A 19,890-nucleotide genomic window follows, 5' to 3' on the forward strand; every position below is an offset into this window, starting at 1 on the left:
CAGTCAGCAATTTCATCACCTGACTACATGAGAAACATCGGGTATGCTTCATTGAATTCTGGTGCCAGTGTCCAGTTCCTAGAGAAATGCCCATGCCACATTTGCTGGAGTGACCCTCACTTCTCCTCTGAATCATCTGTCCTTTGCAGTAGCTGTGGTCATTCCTCTCTAGAGGAAAAGTTTCTCTCAAGGCCTCTGCACCTGAGCTTTTCAGCAGATGAGGTGTATCAGCTGATGGAATGGATATCTCAGGTAGTTCCTGTTCAGCATTTAGGTGCTCTCAGCAGGCTGAGTGGGGAAAGGGAAGATCAGGTGAGAGCAAGGTGGGCATAGGGGCTGGATGCAGGTGTAGCATTGTGTAGCATTGTGTGTGAGGAGCTGCCCTTCAGTGTGTGTGTCCTGCTGACAGATTGCTGGAGTCCTCACAAAAGAAAAAACCCAAACAAGCCCACAGAAGAACATGTTATCTTTATTCATGGCAGTTTCCACTGCCTCTTTTTCTCCCTTGTCCTGTTATCAGAAACACCTTGCTTCAGAGGCAGGTTGGATCTCTTCCAGTTTTCCTGCAGTCAGTTCAAGCCCCTCCAGTTTTCCTGGGCCTGTTAAGGACTGGGATTGCAACAGCTGCCTCCACAAGTGGCAGCAGGCAGGGAAGACCCACGTGGGCTGCAGAAAGCTCAGGGCTCCTGGGCTGTCTTTAGGATGGTTCCATGAGCAGCCCACCAAACACGAGCAGTGCAGCAGGCACAGGCAGTTAGAATCCCAGAGATGTGTGCAATGGCTTTCCTGCTGGGGATCTGAAAGGGACACAGGCTGTTATTCCCAACACTGAGAGAGCTGAGGACATGCTCTAGCATCCCTGTCAGACATTGCCACATCCCAGTGGCAATGCAGCAAGCATTTGCTTTCCACAGATTTCTCACTAGCATCTACAGCTTGTTCAAATTTCACAAACCAAAACCTTTGGAAGGCAGATGCACAGCAAAGATGAAGGGGGGTGAGTTTGGGACTGTAAACAGGTGTCAGTTCATCTCTGGGGACCACAGAAGGGTCTTTCTAGAGCCAGTTCTCCCTCATGAGTAATGCCTTAAAAGGCTTATTAGAAAAGCTTCCTGCTTGCTTATGCTACATAGCCATCAGGAAAAGAAAACAGTTATCAGTACTGGGGCATTAGTTCTCTCAGACCTGAAGAAATTATCATGAGTAAAACCAGACGAATTCATCCACTCATCTGCTTTCCCCTCATGCCATCACTGACATGAATGTAAACAGCTGGGATGAGAGTGCCAAAAGAATGAGGATTTAGCCCATTAAAATGGCACTGCTATAACACAGCTAGGACAAATCTCTGCTCTTGAGTGGTTTGGGGCATGATAATAGCTTTATTTATGCTGCTGTGCATGCAAGCAACCGCTGCATTTAACAGAAGCAGTCTGAGCTCTTATGAGCAGTATTTGAGTCTCTGCAGTGAGTTTATGGGTTGCTGTAGGGGCATTTCATATCAGAAACAGACATACTCAGGAGGGTTGTTTACTGAAAATGAACTCTTGTTTGCTGTCCAGTCTTAGAGCATCTATTAATGTTTGGCCCTTAGACATTTAATGTGATATTTCAGTTACAGCTGTACTTCCAAATTGTTACAGACACCGACAAAAAAGCACATTGCTTGGGCAGGCATCCTTGGTGCTTACCTTTTCTTGCACTGGCCAATCAACATAAATATTATAAGGCTAATTGACAAACTCAGGATTACTGGAATGAGAATAAACAGCTGCTTGTCCTCTTTTCTGGGCACTGCAAAGATAAATGGCAGGAAATAAGAAGATGTTAGAATGGATTACATTACCTCCTACAAAGCTTGGGCTCAGACACAAACTCACCTTGTCCGTGTTACCCTACATGTTTTTATTTATTTGTTTGTTTGTTTGTTACAGGTGTGTTACTGGCTGGGCTCACATCCTCCTTCAGGGTGTTGTATCTCTGGCACATTGATGCAGTCACTGCTAAGTGCCTCTCCCCTGCCTTCTGCAGCTTGCAGCAGAGCCAGTGCACACCAGGACAGCCCAAGAGAGCCTGCAGGGTTTACAGGAGCTGATTTGTGGTGCAGGATGGCCAGGAGGATGCCCTGTGCAGGGACTGCAAGTACCCTGTGCCCTCTCTTGCTCAGCAGCCACTCCTCCATGCCAGCTGTCCCCATGCAGCAGGGAAAGGTGCTGCTGCAGAAGCATTAATATTTATTTAATATTGGGGCTCCCCTGCTAAGTGCACTGGAGAGGCAAAGCTGCAGGAATGGCTGTGCTGGAGCAGGCTGAAGGTGGAACTAAGCCAGCAGCCCACCTGCAGGGCTGGACACCAGCAGATCCCCAGGGCAGCACCTGCACCCAAGCAGGTTTTATAAACCATATAAAAGAAACACAATTTATTTGGAGTTCCATACCAGAGAAACAATCCTGTGTCCATTCACTCCAGAAGCCTTGGTCTGCACAGAAAATGTTTGTTCTCCCCCTGACACGAACACATGAAACGTGGCTTTGGTTTGCTCTGGAAATTGTTACAGCAGTTTCCATTTGGGTTGAAACAAACTGAGAAACAAAACAGAAAAAAAATCAAGGAATTACGTGCCACCAGCAGGATCTGTCTGGTGTGTGGCCTGATGTTCCTGCACATTGTCCAGGCTCTGTAAAGCTTTGGATTATCTTTTGGCAGTTTTAAATGATTTCACAATAGTTTTGTACAAGCTAATGCAAATAACATTATTATGAAGACAAATCCACTGAAAATACTTTCTGGAGGTGTCATCATGTATGTTGTCATTTATGCCTGTTAATTTATGGAATCTTTCTTTTGGAAATTTGGAATCTTTCTTTCTTACCCAAGTAGACTCATGAGTGGAATACAGCAATTAAAAAAGAGATGTTCCCTATGATTAATTAGCCCTTTTTGGTTTTGCCTCCAAACTGAACCTAGATAGCATACAAGGAAAAAGCACCATGCATAAAATATATATTCTGTCCTAGGCCACTCCTTTTGAGAGATTAGAATTATAGTTTCACAGGTCCAGGTTATGTCACCCTATTTGGGGAAACAAACCACAGCGACCTCTAAATTTCCTCGATGGCAGATTTCTGAGATAGCAGGCAGGAGGAAACGCTCTCTTGGAGCCTCCTGCTGGGCTCCGTTCCTGCTCCAGCAGAGCTGCAGCTGCAGGTCAGGGGGTTAAGGAGGAGCGTGTGCGGTGCAGCAGCGATCCCCGCCGGGGGAACCCACACCCTGCCGCAGCCTGTGCCCCCACTGCCGGCTCGGCCGGGCTCCCCGAGCCCCTCCCGTCCCTGGGACACCCCGCTGCTGTCCCTACCGCCCAGGCTGCCGCATCTTCGGCCACCTGCACCTCGTACTCCAGGCACTGCGGCGGCACCCGCCCTCCCGGCGGGCTCCAGGCGGCCCTCAGCTCCTGGGCTGCGGACACCGACAGCTGCAGCTGCTCCGGGGCCGAGGGCTGTGCTGGGGGGAGAGACAGAGAGAGGGTCAGGGGGGCTGGGACAGCTCCAGCTGCTCCAGGCTGTGCTGGGGGGAGAGAGAGAGGGCCAGAGGTGCTGGGACAGCTCCTGGCCGAAAGGCTGCAGTTGATCCCCGCCTGCCTCTGTCCCTGTCCCCGCTGATGGATTTCTGGGCGCTCCTGGCTCTCAGCCACCACGCTGGAGGAGCAGGGTGTCACCGAGTCTGGAGGGTGTGTTGATTATTTTAACTTGCCACACAGCCTGGCCGGGGTCCCTGCTCTGGGCTGCAGGGCAGGGGTTTGGAAGCGCGGGGTGTGAGCGCCGTGCCCGGCACATTCCCTGCCCGGCACATTCCCTGCCCGCTCTGCATCCCAGAAAAGGCTCTGATTCCAGTCCCATACCCAGAGCCACACGCGAAGCACATGGCAGCACTAATTGAATTCAGAAATCCTGCTCCTTAGCCCAGCGGCTCAGCTGGATGATTGGCTATTTGTCCTTCTGGCATGTAGGCAAATGCACCAGCATGGTTTAATAAATATACACCGTAATAAACACGGAGTACATGTAATGTTTGTGCATCATGCTGTGCTCTGCTCCCTTTCCGTGCCTGTCATGGGTTTGAAATCCATCTCTGACAGACCCCATTACATCTGGCACTCAGCTCACCCCAGACCTTAGCTTGGTTTGAACAGCAGAGCCCAAAGAGCTCTGCTGTGCTTGCAAGGAGTGCAGCAGTGGTTTCAATCCCAGCAGGAGTAAATGAAGATGTCTCTGTGACTGTGCTGTTAGAGGCAAACACCCCATAGCTGCTCTGCCACATGGCCAGCAGGCCATTTGTGTCCTGAGCCGTCCACATGCAGCACTTGGAGGCATCCACTGTCTTCCAGGGCTGTGCTGGGGGGTGTTGCTTCCCTGCAAACACTCCTGGAAACTGAAATCCTGCTGGGCACATGCCACAGCCCCTTCCTTTGGGGAAATGCACACGTTCCAAGCACGCAGCTCCAAAAGCACACCTTGAATGCAGGCAGTGGCCTGGGCTGTGTGGTGGCCAGCAGGGTCCCCTGCTGCTCCCCTGGCACCCTTACCAAGGTTGTGCAGGCGCAGGGTGCTGTACAGCGGCCGGAGCTGAGTGCCTGCTGCCGAGCCATTGACGCAGATGTGGAGATCCCGGTACTCTGCCTGGCTGAGGTTGTGCAGCACACAGCCCAGGTTCAGCCCCTGCTCCTGGATGTACTGAGCACACTGCACCGCCTGCTCCAGCCCCTCGTACCTGGCAGAGAAACAGAAAGAAGAACCAAAGCAAATTACTGCTTAGTAAGATTGTTTTTACAAGATTGGACCTAAGCCTCAAGTCCTGCCCATATCCCAGCCTTTGTCCTAAGCACAGTGCTGTGAGTCAGTCACCTGCACTCCTGCTATGGCAAAAGTGTGGAGAAGAGAAAAAACCCAAATTAACATGCACAGACAGCTTCTCAGGTTGGTTTTTAGGCTGTACCAGGTTCTCCCCAAGCCCATTCCTGGAGCACAAGAGGTGCCACTGTGTGACTGGAGCTGGGGAAGGATCTGGCCTCTACTCATGGAGACAGTCCTGCTCCTCTAGGGCCCTTCCTGCACCATCAGCCACAGACCCTGGAGTTGCAGAAAGGTCTCCTCCCAAACCAAACTGAAGTGGTTTTAGGCAGGAGCTGTGTGCCATGGATGTACTGAGTGCTGCTGAACTGGTCTGGCTGACTGCAGGTGGTCCCCATGACTCTCCATGGGCACATGGGAACTCAGGGTTTGCTGTTTGTTACTTGATGTGCAGCCACAACAGCTCCCTTCTGCCTTTGGGAGCCACTCCCCAAAGCTGAGCTGCTGGCTGCATCCTGGAAATACTGACTGGTGTCTCATACTGCCTTTCAAGATTCCTGCTGCTTTGTGCCCTCACAACAGGGCTGAATTTGGCCCCTGTACTCCAGACCTAATGAAAGTCTCCTTGCACAGCACATTATGTTTGGGGGAAAAACTTCATGTTCTAGTACAATAAAAATTTGCTCACAGGGATCAAAGGATGCCGTGGTGTCCACCCAATCTTGTGATAAAATGGGACCCAGATCCAAATGCCTGGTTTTATTGAAGGCAATTGACTCAAGGTTGGGTTTTTTTAGTGTTTGTTTTCCTTTAAGGCATGAATCATGCACTTCCATGGTTTCCTTCAAGCAGATCTTTGCAGTTAGCAAAATGGTATTGAATTGGTGCTTCTCCTTTGAAGAATATTTCCAAGAACTCCATGGAACCTCTTTAAAATGCATTTTGTCGACATAGCCCAGTGGCACGAAACCCAGCCTAAGTCATCCTTTCCATAATATCATAGGAGCTGAAGCACAAATACAGTATTTACTTTGTCCCAAGCCACTCATTCTAGCTATGTTTTTCCTGCAAAACAGAATTTAGGCACCAGTTTAAAAGAAACAGTTGAGAATTATGTATTATTATTGCCTTGTGGCAGCATGTTTGCTTGTATGGGATGTGCTGAGGCTATGAAAATATATTTGAACACTAAAACTCTGAGTTGCTGAGAAGCTCCACTCTGTGTCTAGGGTTCACTGAACTTGGTAGCCTTGTGCTAAATCCTGTCCAATTGAGATATATGCACTGTGATCATGGGAAATGTGCAGCCAGAACTACCCAGGTGTGTTTAGCAAAGAGAAAACACAAGTCTTTATGTGAACAACATGCAGAAAACACCTCCTGGGGATGAATAAAAGGAAAGGAGGAAGTGAGAAGGCATTTCCTGGCAAAGATCAGCATGGGCCTGATTTTAAGAAAGTAAGAAAGGATTTGGTGTTTTCTTGCCAGAAGCTGTGTGTTGCTTGAGACATTATTTTGGCTCATTCTGGGTGAACTGGGCAATAGCACTGCCAGCTATAAAAACATATTTCCTGTGGCATTTTTGTACTTTGAGTGGTTCACTTGATTGCTGCCTGGCTGTTTTCCTATTTTGCTGTTACATACCAATAATACAGCCCATAATGTACACCATGAGGTGTGAGGAGACCTGGCTGCCAGGTGCACTTCAGGTATTCCCAGTCATGATAGATGCACTTGAATTTCTGGACCTCTGATTCAAGTTTTCCTGTCAAATGAGAAGGAAATAACCACTATTTAGCAGTGTACCAGTCAGATGCAGCAAAACCACAGTTTTATGCCTTTGAACAACTGTGTGCTGCAGTTGAAAGATAAAAAATGAAAAGAAAGGAAAAAAGAAAAGCAGCCAGTCAGAATTATTAGTTTCACTGCCAAGTGCTCTGTTTCTCATAAAAGCCAGTCCACCTTAGAGCAGAAAGATGCTAAACTGACCTTTTCACTCAGCAGTGGAGCTCTTGCAGGGCAGCTGAGCAGAGCTGGGGCATGGGCAGAGGGAAACAAGCTCCAGGTACCCAGTAACCACAAGCACAGCCTTTGGCTGCAGAGCTGCTCTCGTGTCTTAAACAGCAGGAAGCCCTGCAATAACTTATCCATCCAGGAACCCTCCAGCCAGCACTGGCTCATGCAACAGGCTCATGCAAAGCACCAAACTGCAGCAGGTACCACAGGCTGCTCCTGACCTTGTGGTGGGATCTGAAAGGTCGCATAAATCCAGTCACTCTGCACCTCCACGTCACCTGTACACCTTCCTTTGAGCAGTGTCTGCAGCCTCACTTCAGCAGTCCTGCTGAGGTCAAATCCAACTCTGAGTTTTAGCTTCCTAGTAAAAATAACCTGGTTGAAAGACAGACTTTTTAAGCACCTCTTCTGTCACTAAGTGGGCTGCAGAATTAGGTACCCTTGCTCTTGCTCCAGCTGAAAATTTGTGTGCTTTATTATCTCAATATTTCTGTCCTGCCTCCCTTGCCCAGGGCTCCTCCAGCATTAACTCAAGGCTGTGCCCAGCCTTGCTGGCTGTGAGTCCCCTCACCCCACAGCACCCAGCCAGGACAAGGCAGAGCAGGCTGATTAATGGGACCCCAGCAGCAAGGAGCACAGCCTGAGGAGGATACCACCACAAATCCACATAAAAGGCATTTTTTTATGGTGTGAAATAATGAGAAACAGAAAGAACAACGAGTCTGGTAAGGCTGGTTCCTGTGAGAAGTGCAAGCAGCCCCTGAAAGGGTGAACCAGCAGCCAGGCAGTGCAGCACAGCCTCACCCACCCCTGTGCACCACCTGGCTTGGCCTTTGTGGGACTTTCTGAGCACCCCCTTGGAAGGTTTTTCTATCATTTTTTTCCCCCTCAGACTTACTCCCCTTCACTTTATGCAAGGACAACAAAGTTGACAAGGTTTACAACAAATGATGAGATGAAGTGTTGTGTTAGCTCATGTAGGACAGAGGTAACGTGCCCAAAATGCATCTGTGCCATAAAATGCATCTGTGTGCTGCAGTGGAAACAGCAGTGGCACAGCCCACAGTGTCCTCAGCACTCCCAAGGTGTGAGAGCTCTGGTGAGCCAGGTATTTCTAAGAGGGATCAGTCCTGTTTGCTTCTGCTGATGTCCAATGGTTTCTCTTCAGCCTGACTGTTCTTTGTGACCTTATCTTTGTGACTGTTCTTTGTGACTGTTCTTTGTGACCTTATCTGAGGTCAACATTCTGGCAAGGTGTCAGAGGTGATTTTGCTCTAGTCTGTACATCTGCCTCATATAAGAAACTTTTATTACTCATGGCTTCAGGAATTCTGATTTTTATTGTTTTTTTTGAAACTGCATATGGTTTTCTTTTAAATTGCAGTTAAAATCATCCTGGAGGGCTCTGCACTGCTGCACAGCTGGGAGCATGAGGTGCATTGTGACCGGCATCAGGTCCAGGAGCCCCTTTCCATGCCCTTGCAATTGCAATCCGTAGCTGAAACAGGATTTTCCCCTCTGCAGACTCCTCTGGGATGAGCCTAACCCCATTTCTGTGGGGCTGAGCACAGCCTGGCAGCCCTGGCTTTGCTGCCCCAGGCAGGGGAAGCAGTGTCCTGTTCCAGCACTGCCAGCCTGACTGAGTGCTCCTTCTCTCTCCCTGGTCTCTTGAGCTGGCAAGCCCTCCAGCTCTCCTGCTTTAGGATTGTGCAAAAAAATCCCTTTTTCTCTCAGGATTTCAGTCTGTGTTTTGGGTTGTTGAGGGAGATCCTCAGCATATTTTTCATGTGTTCCTCAGTACCGTGTGCTAACCAAACAGCCCCCACTGCTGGGTTTCTCCTCTCCTCATTCCATTTACCTTCCCAAACCTGCAGCAGCTTTCATCTTCTAAGCACTCACAAAATATATTCCAACAACCCTTCCTGTGCTGTGCCTGCTGCTGCCCTGCTACACATCAATGAGAGATGATTGACAATTTTATCAAAGAGCTGAGTTAGAGTCAACCACATCTAAAAGAGAGAAGTAAATGGCAATTAGAAACACAGTTCTGGATATAGGGAATTTTAGAGCTTTAGGATAATTAAAGAAATTTAACTTTTATTTGTTCACCGCTCTACATCCCTAAGGATCATTTGTTTCAGTTCAAGCCCCATAAAGATGCTTTAGAGGATCTTTGAGGAATGTTATTATTCTGGGCAGCAAACACCCAGCCCTGTGACAGAAAGAACCTCTTCCCTGGCTGCTGCTTCAAAGCACATTCCCATTCAAACCACTGAACCAGTCTGGTTTCTCATGGAAAACTGGAACAGCTTTGCTTCCACTCCTGCTCGAAATGCAGACATAAATCTGTGCAAGAAGTAAAGGCAGAACAACAGCCCTGGTTTGGGAGGATTGATTCATGCTGTGCCTTACCTTCCAGTCTCTATCCCCAGTGCTGTGATATTCAAGCTTGTATTTTACTGTGCACTCCTGGAAGGTCTGGGCGTGGAGAGGAGGCTTCCACTCCACATCCAGGGAGCCCAGGAGCCCGGGGTCAGTGATCCGCAGGTCTTGGGGGGGAGCAACTGCAAATTAAATAAAAAGTTTAAAAAATTAAACTGCAATTAAAAACAAAGCAGAGGGTGAAACAGAGAGACAAGTTGAGAAAACAAACCCAAAGCAGCCATGAAACAGTCAGTGTGATACTTTGCTATGGATTGTTGAAATGCAGCTGCTGGATGTGGAGGGAAGGGCTGCAGCCCCGGCTGTTCAACAAACACACACGAGCTCTGCCCTGCCCACCAAAAACCAGTTTTTGCTGGTGCTCAGAGAAAACACTCAAGGATCATTGAAAAGGCATACAGAAGGCCACTTTTTCACACCCTTTTTCAAGATGTTTTAAGCAAAACTGCTGTCCTGGGATGACCTTTCATGTGCTGTATTTGCTTACCTGCAACCCCTGGTATTTACCAACCTTCAGGACACTTATCTCTGCAAATATTGTGTTCAGCACATCCACCTACACAGGATGGCAGATCAAAGTGTGCTGTCAGGGGGATTTATATTCCTTTGCCTTAATAGACACAAATCACCCATATTGCTTTACATATTCCTTTCAAGTATATTAAAGATTATTGGGGAAATGAAACAGGGAAAAAAGGTAAAAAACAGAGAATTAGAATAATTCTTATTTTGGACATCTGTCAGCTATACAAAAATGTGCCTTTACAGCTGATCTGGCTTTTATAAAGGTATTTCAAGGTGCTGGTATGTGTCAATAAATAAGGAAGTGTGGATGAATTCCATCCTAAGATGTGTCCTAAAGGTCCAGCTCTATATGCAGTTGTCTTTAACATGACAAAAACTGTTTGGCTGCTCAGTTTTATTAGCTGAAACAAAGCCAGTTTTTGTCAACATCAAAGGTAATTTGTCTCCACTATCTAGAGGTGAGATTATCCATTTGGTTTCTACATACTCATTGCATGATACTTTATTTCACAGGAATTTGGAGCCCATGTCCTGGCAGAGCCAGTCCAGAATTACCACCATTCTCCCTTTGAGTCTGGCCTCCAGATCACTTCTCTAACACCTTTTTAATGTCTTCATCAGGATTTGCACCATTTTTTTTTCTTTTATTCTTTTAATAAATCCATTGTGAAAGCAGACCATAAGGATATTGTTCAGTGGAAGATGGTGACATAAATCCAGGTTTAATGTGCTCCCTGGAAAGTTTGCAGGGTATATTGCTGGAGGATTTGTTTCTTCTACAGAAATTTTCCCGAATAAAACACACTCCAGGCAGCAGTTTGATAATCCCTGTTCCCAGAATGTGAAGCTCCATGGAGATTTGTTATTACATTAGATGGTGAAGTAGGAGATGCATTTAGGATGATACTGGACCAAGGGCTTGGGAGGCTCCTCCTGAGTGTATAAATGCTGAACCTCACAAGGAAAAAAACAAAGAAGCAAAAAGCTGCTAGCCTTTGTCATGACAAGCTGTCAAGACAGGATTAGATTGGTCAGAACTGGAATTTTTGTCTGGGTAGGAGAATGCTCTGAAATTTATTTATATCTTGAGCAAAACATAAGTATTTTTTCAAAACAATTGTAATTGTAAACAGCAATTCTTGCAACAAAAATTGACTGGATTTCAGAGGGAACAGAAAAGCTTCTCTTTGGGATGGTGCTTGCACTCTGGGATTTTATTGTTTTTAAATGTCAGCACTGCCTCCTGCAGTTTCTCATTTTCACAATAACACATGACCAGTCTCACTCACATCCCCATCACTCACACAGAGCATAGGACTGGAAATGCTCTATTTCACCACGCAGTCTTGAAGGAGAGCTGCTCCTGGATGTTTCTTGGAGAAAACCAAACTAAGAGCTTCTGCCCCTGAGAATGTTTGTGCTGCTGAGTCAGGCAATGCTGAGCTGGCTCTGGGACAGCCACAGCCCTCACTGCCACCAGCAGCCCTGCTCTGGTGACTGCTGGAACCCAGGGCACAGGGAATGTTCCTCTGCCTGTCCTGAGAAGTCCTGACCCCCAGGAGAACACTGCTTTTAACCCTCACCCATGGAGAAAGCTGCCAAGGCTTTGGGATGAACTGGAATCTATGAGTGTGTGAAATAGATAGTGGTGTAGTTTATCACAGGGTGAAAAACTTTTGAGTTTTGGGGTTTTAGTATGGAGGTAGATGGGAGACAAGATGGAGGATTTGGGGCATTGTCTGATCTCCTTCTTGCTCTTCATCTGCTCCATTTTCTGCAGTGTCGGTGGCACAGGGGGATTGGTTAGAAAGAGCCCCAATGCAGATGTTGTGTGAACAGACAAATAATTATTGGTAGAAAGGTAGAAATAAAATGCATTCCAAGAGTTAATTGGACTAAATAGTTTTAAAAGACCTTGAACCTGTGTGTCTTGGGACTTTTTTGGTGCCTTTCTCTTTGTGTGCTGTCTGGAATGGCATGCAGAACTGTTGACAAGAGAAAAAATAAAAACCTGAAGACTGAAAAAACCAAAAGTCCCATTTGTTTGTCAATCCTGGCACAGAACTTTTTAGGGGTCTCCCCATCAGGGGATCCTAGAGGGGGTTTGCACAGGTGACAAACGCCTGCCTGGCCCCAGCTGCCCCTCACCACCTCTGTCCACCCCACGCCCTCTGAGATGCAGGTGGAATTTACAATTTCCCACCTATTTTGCCAGTGGAAAAGCAGCAGCCTGCCAGGGGTCCCCAAATGTCCTCCCTCTATGTCTGCCCTTCCCTGTGCTGCTCAGAGAGGTGGAGGTGACACTCATGTTTTCTGGAGCCCATGTCAAAGGCAGCAGGCTTTGCTCAGAGTGGCACCAGGGGGGTTGTCCTAGACAGGTAAAAGAACCATAACAGAAAAGCCTCATAAAATCAGGATTGATAGCTGGCCTGTCATTTCTTCCAAGTGCAGCTAGTACTTTGCAACTTCCTGCGTGAAAACAATCCTGGTATGAATAGTTTGTTAACATAACAACCTATTCTTGGGTGAAAAATAAGTCCATCTGCATAAACATTAGATCTGTTCCATGAGAACCCACAAAAGAAAAATGTAAACACCTGAACCTTAGCATGTGCACACAAATCACCTTCTGACCAATAAATGGAGTAGTAAGGAAAGTACCAGCCAATGGATGTTGCACATAAGGTCTGTAAAAACTGTATAAAATAAGTTATGTGAATAAAGATTTGGCTTTTCCCACATGAAGAAAATGGAGCCTAGCCTGATTTATTCCAGCAGGGCTTGTGGCAGCTTTCTGTGTGTGCTGGCTGGCAGGACAGGACAGCAGCCTCTCAGCTCTGCACCATGCACTGCTTCCATCAGGGAGGGCCAGACCTGCTCAGCATCTCTCTGGGTGCAGATGCCAGATGCCAAAAGAGCCAGCAGGGGCAGTGCAGCAAAGAAAGGGTGCTTGAAGTGCCATGGCCATGAATGGCAGCTTGCAGAGCAGTGTTCTCTTCGAGGCATTACTGTCCAAGTACAAATAAGCCTTGTGTTTCTTACACCCAGCACAGTCTGTCTGTCTGGGAGCATGCTGAGGAGCATTTATAGCAGTGTTTATATTTGATAACTCTCTATCAAACACCAAAGGCAGTCTCTTCTCCTTTCAAATCCACTCAGAAAAATAGCCACTAAACACACATCATATTTACACCATGGATTACATGTTTATGAACCAGCACTCACACAGCAAAGCACACACAGAGAAGAGCAGCTCTGGCTGAAGGACAAAGCCCCAAAGGACCCAGTGAACCCAAGCAGAGACACAAGAGCCTGCTGGCCTTTACCTGTGCTGGGTGAGGAGGAGGAGGAGGCCAGCAGCCAGCCCCACAGCAGAGACACGGCGAGCAGGGGCAGCCTCCAGGGAGCCATCAGGGCTCAGGGTCCCAGGCTGGGCACAGGAGCAGTCCTGAAAGGCTCTCAGGGTCTGTGGAGACACAGCAGAGGTCAAAGGCTTCAGCATTACCCTGTATTCCCTCTGCAGGGCTGACAAGAAGAGTGGCTTTACTTGTTTACCAAGGCTGATTAATTATTTCCCAGAGGAATTCTCTTTGCAACTTTTGGTGATGGCCAAACGTGGCTTCATTCGAAATAGTTTCTGGCCAGCTAAGCACACTCTGCAGAAGTCTGTCAGTACTTCAATCCCCAGCCCTCTGTCTCATGCCTTCTGTGGAAAGTGATTCAGCTCCCTGCCTCGGGAAGGGCCTTGGGCCGGTGATACTCTCATTTAACAAAAATGAAAATAGAATGCCTGAGCCTTGCCTTATTTAGACACATGTTATGCAATCATCCCCACCTTTTGCCTTTGCTGTTTCAGGACTTGGTAGGAATGGTAGGAATGCTTGGGAGAATTCTTCTTAGTTGTCATGGCAATATTTGAAGGGGATAAATTTCTATTCTTGTGCAAGTCTGCTGGAGGGAAGATGGGGACTGAGAGGGAAAGGAGCAGAGTTTCCAGGGAGGGGGCTATTCTTTCCTTCAGATTTCATGCTAAAGGTGGGTAGAAATTACTGCCTACAGACACCCAGCTCAGCATGCTTCCCTGTGCCAGAAAGCACATGGGTTCTGACAGGGTTTTAATTTTTTTCATATAGATACAGGTGTGGGTATAGATTAGATAGAGATGGAGGATGAGAGAGAGATATAGATTAGATATAGATACAGATCTAGTATATAAATAGGTTTAGATATAGAATTAATCTTCCTGGAACCTTGATGCCACTGCTTGAGCTCCACTTAAGTAAGAACTTGGCAGCCTCAGTGTGAGCATGCAACTCATCACAGAGATGTATTGAGAAAACAAACTCACTTTATATTGCCCACACAAGCCTGGCTTGAGAAAACAAACTCACTTTATATTGCCCACACAAGCAGGTGAAATCCCAGGTCAGGCTCTGGCACAGCTGCTTCCTCCTCAGCAGCCACAGCTACCATGCAGCAATGGGACACTTGGGCTCTGCTGAACAACAGAACTTCAGGTCAGAGGGATCTTTGGAAATCTGAGCACTGGAGCCAACACAAACCCCCCATCATTGGGAGAAGTGGCTCAGGAGAGCCAGAGGAGGAGACAGGTTGTGCTGGCCAGGGTATCTGTACGTGTTTAAAATTAACCAGAAATTCGAGCTGGCAAAACATAGCAGCACCTAAAAATACACAACAATTTTAAAAGCAAATGTTCAATTTAAATTAATAGCAAATCCCCCCAGTCCATCACATAATTGTAACTATTATATCACATAAATCCATCACATAAATATAGTTATTACATAACTATTATTATTACAGCAATAGCAGTAATTTTTCTGTTTCACTGTGAAGCGACAATGTGTAGGCAGAAGAAATCAGAGGAATTACTTCTTTAACCTATGAAATACAGGATAACCAGTGTCAGTACAAACCTGTAGGCAGTGGGTCTGTGTTTCAGAGAGGGCTGGGGTGCAGTGGCAAAGGAGAGCTGCCCTGCAGAGCTGGGAGAAGCAGCAGCAGCAGCATCCAAGGATGGTGTGTGCACGCTAGCACAGAAAGCTTCTCTTCATTTCCAGTATTTGAATATATTCATATGATTTCAGAAGGCAAATAAAAATAAACAAATGCTTTCAGAGGGAAGTTTAAAACCATCAGAGTGCTCTTACCTTGACCTCTAATTGCATGGGAACCCATCTATCTCTGGAGTGTGGGGCTCCTCAGCAGCTTCATGGCTCAAAGCTTTGCATTTCACAGAAGTCCTGTGGTTTTTAAAGACTCCTCTCTGAGCTCCCCAGGGATCAGATGTTGCATTGCAATGTGATGGCTTTGGCCACACAGTCAGAGGCTTTACTAAGCATCAGAGGGAGCATTGCTGGCTTTTATGAGGTGCTGGTGCTAATTGTTGTTCTTATGTGCTCAAGCGGGTCAAAGGTATGTTTGAAATATTGAAGTGATCACGAAGATGAAAACCAAATGTCAGGATCAGTGCAGGCAGTCTGCCGGAGCCGGTGACACGCAGCTGTCCCCAGCAGGTGGCAGCCACAGCCCCTGGCTCACTGCATTGCCCTGACCCCTGTGGCTCCACCAGGGGTCCCCAGGACCCCCCCAGTGTGACCCACCACAGAGCATTCCCATCATCTCCCCGGCTCTGGAGCCAAGCCGGCCTCTCCTGGCTCCTGGGGCTCTGCAGGGAATACAGTGGATGATCCCCTCCTGGCCCCTCTGCTGTGGCCAGCATTCAGCCCTGACTGTCCAGCCTTGCCCGTCTCCATGCCCTGCATCCCTCCCTGCCCCGGCTGCAGAGCTCTGCAGGGAGCAGGTGCTGCCACCACGCCTGGCTTGGCCAGGTGAGACATCTATTGCCAAACACACCTTGCTGGAAAAGCATCTGATGGTTCTGCTGATCTGCCAAGGAGCATCCAAGGTCATGGCCAGTCATGCGTGAGTCCTCCTGTGAGCTGCAGGAATGTGAGTGCAGTGAGTGTCCTCCAGGAGGGACAATGGGGATGTTTTGGGAACAGCAGAACTCTGCTCTGCGTGCCCTGACAAGAACGGGCTGTGGCTCAGGCTGACTCTTCCCATGGCCAAATTTAGGCATATTGGGAAAGAGTTCAGGCATACAAAGAGTATGAGAAGTGGCATCAGGAGCTGAAGGAATGCTTCTTGTAAGGAGGAAAAGTGTCCTCCAAGCACCTGTGCAGGACTTAGGGTATTGCTGTTTGATGAGAGGCTGAATGGATGTGTTGTCACTTCCCAGTTGCTGTCACTGGGAATGTTTTGGAGCAGCAGGGGCAGGATGAGGCTCCTTTCCAGTTGCCACGTGTCTTCTCCATTTCTCTGTGTGCATAGACATGCAGAAATGTGTAGAGTCAACACAGTCACCTTGAGAGCCCTGTGAATTCTGGGGGTAAGAAGATTATGGGTAAGTTGTCCCTTAACACTGCACACTGCTGGATTTTCCTTCTTACTTCCTGCAAAAGATGGGGAAAAACGTCCCTTACTGCTGGTAAACGTATGGCCCTGCTTTCAGAGTTATGCAAGATTAGAATATTGCATTCATGTATTCCTGTTGTGTAAGCTATTTAAAAAGAAAAGGTCACAGTGGACACATTGTTTGAAACAAATAAGAAACATTTGCCAGTAGAGTGAATGCCAGTTCCCAAATGCTAGAACTGGGTCAATTTCTGAGAAAATTGGGTTGGAAAAAAAGCATCGTTGGGATTTGCAACAATAGAGCTCCACCACCCATCCAGCAGCACTGGAACACCTGGGAAGGAGCAGAGGGTGCAGGTCTGTGCTGAGCAGAGCCTGCTGGGCCAGCTGCTCTGGTCACATCCTGCCCAAAACAGCCCCCTGGGTGAGCTGCAGGTGCTCTTCCCTTCCTCTCCCTGTGCCATTCTCTTTTCCCTTCCTCTCCCTGTGCCATTCTCCTTTCCCTTCCTCTCCCTGTGCCACTGCTCTGTCCCTGCTCCCCCTGCTCTGTCCCTGCCCTGGCAGGGCTGGTGCAGCCAGGCTGGTCCTGCAGGGGCTCAGCTGAGGCTCATGGAGAGGATCCATGGCCATTCCAGCAGAGCTGGGGAGGCTCTGCCGTGGCTGGGAGAGCCATCAGTGGGCACAGCTCTGCTCAGCCCCTGGCTGGCTCCAGCCCCATTGACTGAGGCTGTGAGCAGCATCCCAGCACTGAGGGGCAGGCAGGGACAATCCCTGCCTGGGCTGGACCAGAGCCTCAGGGCCCTGAGATCAGGGCAGGGACAGGCAGAGGATTTGAGTCTTATTAACTGTTGTGTAAAAGGGATAAAGCTACAAAAAAAAAAAAAAAAGAAAATTTAAAAAATCCATCATAAGGTGATGACAAGATCATGGAAAAAGACGTAAATGAAACCAGAGCAGCTCTGGCTCACCAGCAAGCCCTGCCAAAGCTCTGTGCAATGAGCTGAGCCTGAGGCATCACTGCTGGCTGGGCTCAGCCCTCCCTGTGTCCCCTGTGCTGCCTTTCCTGGGAGGCTCCTGGTGTCACCAGCAAAGCCCCAGGGGCTGAGTCCCCTTTGCTTGTCTGCCTCCCCAGCTGCAAGGGTGTGGAAGTTGACTCGTTTGGTTTGCTCACAAACGAGAGTTTTTGGGATTTGTCAGCGGGGTGACTGACTCCTGGAGTCACTGTGAGCTCAGGAACACCTCAGCTTCCTCCTCTCCCCCAGCCTGGCCAGCTCCCAGAGCCCCACAGCTGCTCTCTGGGGGCAGGAGTAATAAAAACACTAAAGCTGAGGGAATGAAGGCTTATAAAGATGCCACCAGGCTGAAAAAGAGATTTCAAAGAGCCAAGAATGCTCTGAGCTGGGTTCTTGGACTATGACAGATATGCAGCTGCATGAAGAAATTAAAAAGCCCTTCTGTAAAAATCTGCTTCTGTTTGAGGAAATAAAGGAACAGCAGCATCATTGCTGAAATACTTCACTGCAAATGGCAAAGCAGTTGGCAGAGGCCATTAATAGAGCTAAATATAAAAAATGGGCCAAATCCTTTTTGGTTGAAATTTATTTGATATATTCATCCCATTTGTGCTAAATTGGTTCTGTCAAGCAATCCATTGTAAACTTAGGTTAAAATATTGGGATGCCATAGCTCAAAATAAAGCTTTCAACTTTGCAACTTCCATGTTTAGAAGCAGCTTCCTAATCACCAAAATAAAAAGCAGAAAGGCTCCAGCTATGAGCAGACCATTTGGTATAAAAGAGCATGTTTCATTTGATCCAGAAGGATAGTTTTGAAATTGCCAGGGGCATGGAAAATGGATGATTTATAAAAGCCTCGTCACTGCCTCATGTTTCAGGGAAATCAGTCTCTTTTACAGAACTTGCATTAAACAAGCTCCTTCCAAGGTGCCAGGATGAAAGCAATTCCAAGCAGACCTGCGGCCTCCAGCACGGGGTTATGGACTGCACTGCAGAGGGGATGTCACCACAAGGACAAGGGCTGGGAAAAGGAGCACGGGGCATTGGCTGCAGACTGAGTGTTGCAAGGAAAAAAATCCCTTCTTTACATTCATCACTTAAACACTTATGGCTGTGAGAGGATTTCAGGAAATGATGGAAGGAATCCAGGCTCTCTAGCAATGTCCAGTGTCAATATTTATTTTTCTGGTGAGTGAAGACCTCAGTTTTCCATATTTCTTTGCTGATGGCTGCTATCCTGGCTCGGATGGCAGCCTAGGAAGGACAACAGCTGTTGGAATGTGCCTGTGTCCTGTGAGCCAACAAGACTGGAGCTGGCTTCACTGAAATCTCTGCTTTCTGTAGCCAGTGCTGCTCCCAAAAAGACCCATCCAGCCCAAAGTCAAACATCACACACTCCCTCTGCCTTTCAGATGAGTCTGTGGCAGCCTCTCCACTGCCTGTGAGGCAGCCCTTGCACAAATCCAAATCAGCAGTTTCCTGCATTTCCTGATGAAATGGTTTCTGTGTGCTGTGTCTGCTGCCTGGGGAGCACACCCTGACTGAAGCATCCCCAACCTGCTGGCTCCTGTCTTCACTGAGTCAGCTCCTGCTCCTGGAGCAATTCCTTCCCGAGCCTGCACGTACCCTTTGCCCACACAAGGACTTGCTCTGCCTCTGCTGCAGCTGGCCTTAGGTTTAGCTTAGGTTCTGCCATAATTGAGTTCCTCTCATGGCACAGGGCCAGGCTGGATCAGGAACTCAGTGCCTCTACCCTGGAGCAGCAGTGCACATAAAGCTTCTGCAGGAAAGAGCTACAAAGCAGCTGAGGAATTAGTGCTGACCCAACAGCAGTGCCTGGGAATCAGCCTGCAGGAAAACCAGGGCTCCAGGGGCTGGGGGTGTGCAGGGCAGGCTGGGGAGATGCTGGAAGGGGAAGAGGAGCACAGCCTGGAATGCCAGGGACCAAATTCTGCCACTAAATGCACCAGGGCATCACAGAAACAACTGAAGACGCCGAGCTGGCAGAGCAACAACTGCAACAGGCTGTGAGTACATCCAGAGGGAGATGTGAAGAAGGTACAAATTCTCCTCAGAACAGAAAGGCTCTGCCACAGAAGGATTGGGGGGACAAAGAGCCACTGTACCTATTTGTGCAGGCAGCACTCTGCCATGTGGCTGCTCTTGGCTGCTACCAGTGCCACCAGCACTGAGTGCTACGGGTCCTGCCTGGCTCTGTCAGGGATATGGGGCTCACAGGGAAGATCTGTGCATCCCTGTTCTGAGAAAGGGATTTCCCCTGTTGCTCCTGCTCCCCCTGCCTGCAGACTCGGATCTCAGCTGCCCAGAGTCAGGGGCAGCTGCTGACCCCATGCAGAATCCCAAGGCTGCTGCAGGACCACTCTCTGCTTTCAGGTGAGAGCAGGCAGAAAGAACACCTTGTATCCAACAGACTGAGCCCTGCTGGAGCAGAGAAAATGGAGACATCCAAAGACAAATGGTGCCACCCACACCATCTCCCCTGGCTGTCCTGCAGGGTGGGCAGGAGCCTCCTGGGCCCCAGGCTCTGACTGTGCAGGTGTTCATTGAGAGTTAGAAAACACTCTCCTCTTTCTTCCTCCCTCCAA

The 19,890-nt window shown here is 48.3% G+C and overlaps 1 protein-coding gene across 3 annotated transcripts; it reads right to left on the reverse strand.

The window, feature by feature from the left end:
* Nucleotides 1-453: 453 nt before the first annotated feature.
* On the reverse strand, nucleotides 454-15,092 carry IL13RA2 (interleukin 13 receptor subunit alpha 2). Of its 3 annotated transcripts, XM_066559740.1 has the most exons (11): nucleotides 15,002-15,092; nucleotides 14,222-14,325; nucleotides 13,157-13,296; nucleotides 9,276-9,427; nucleotides 7,085-7,238; nucleotides 6,492-6,612; nucleotides 4,583-4,767; nucleotides 3,356-3,501; nucleotides 2,438-2,582; nucleotides 1,692-1,794; nucleotides 454-797 (listed from the first exon to the last, which is right to left on the reverse strand). In XM_066559740.1, exons 3-11 carry the CDS (start codon nucleotides 13,239-13,241, stop codon nucleotides 755-757), a joined length of 1,134 nt encoding a protein of 377 aa, XP_066415837.1. In that variant the 5' UTR covers nucleotides 13,242-13,296; nucleotides 14,222-14,325; nucleotides 15,002-15,092; the 3' UTR covers nucleotides 454-754. The 3 variants fall into 3 exon arrangements, with proteins under 3 accessions (XP_066415837.1, XP_066415835.1, XP_066415836.1); XM_066559738.1 differs by lacking the exon at nucleotides 454-797 and having other exon boundaries at nucleotides 1,702-2,582; XM_066559739.1 differs by lacking the exons at nucleotides 454-797; nucleotides 14,222-14,325; nucleotides 15,002-15,092 and adding an exon at nucleotides 14,179-14,190 and having other exon boundaries at nucleotides 1,702-2,582.
* Between the last annotated feature and the right edge of the window lie 4,798 nt (nucleotides 15,093-19,890).

This window comes from Molothrus aeneus, chromosome 14 (genome assembly GCF_037042795.1).
Source record: "Molothrus aeneus isolate 106 chromosome 14, BPBGC_Maene_1.0, whole genome shotgun sequence".
NCBI classification, from domain to species: Eukaryota; Metazoa; Chordata; class Aves; order Passeriformes; family Icteridae; genus Molothrus; species Molothrus aeneus.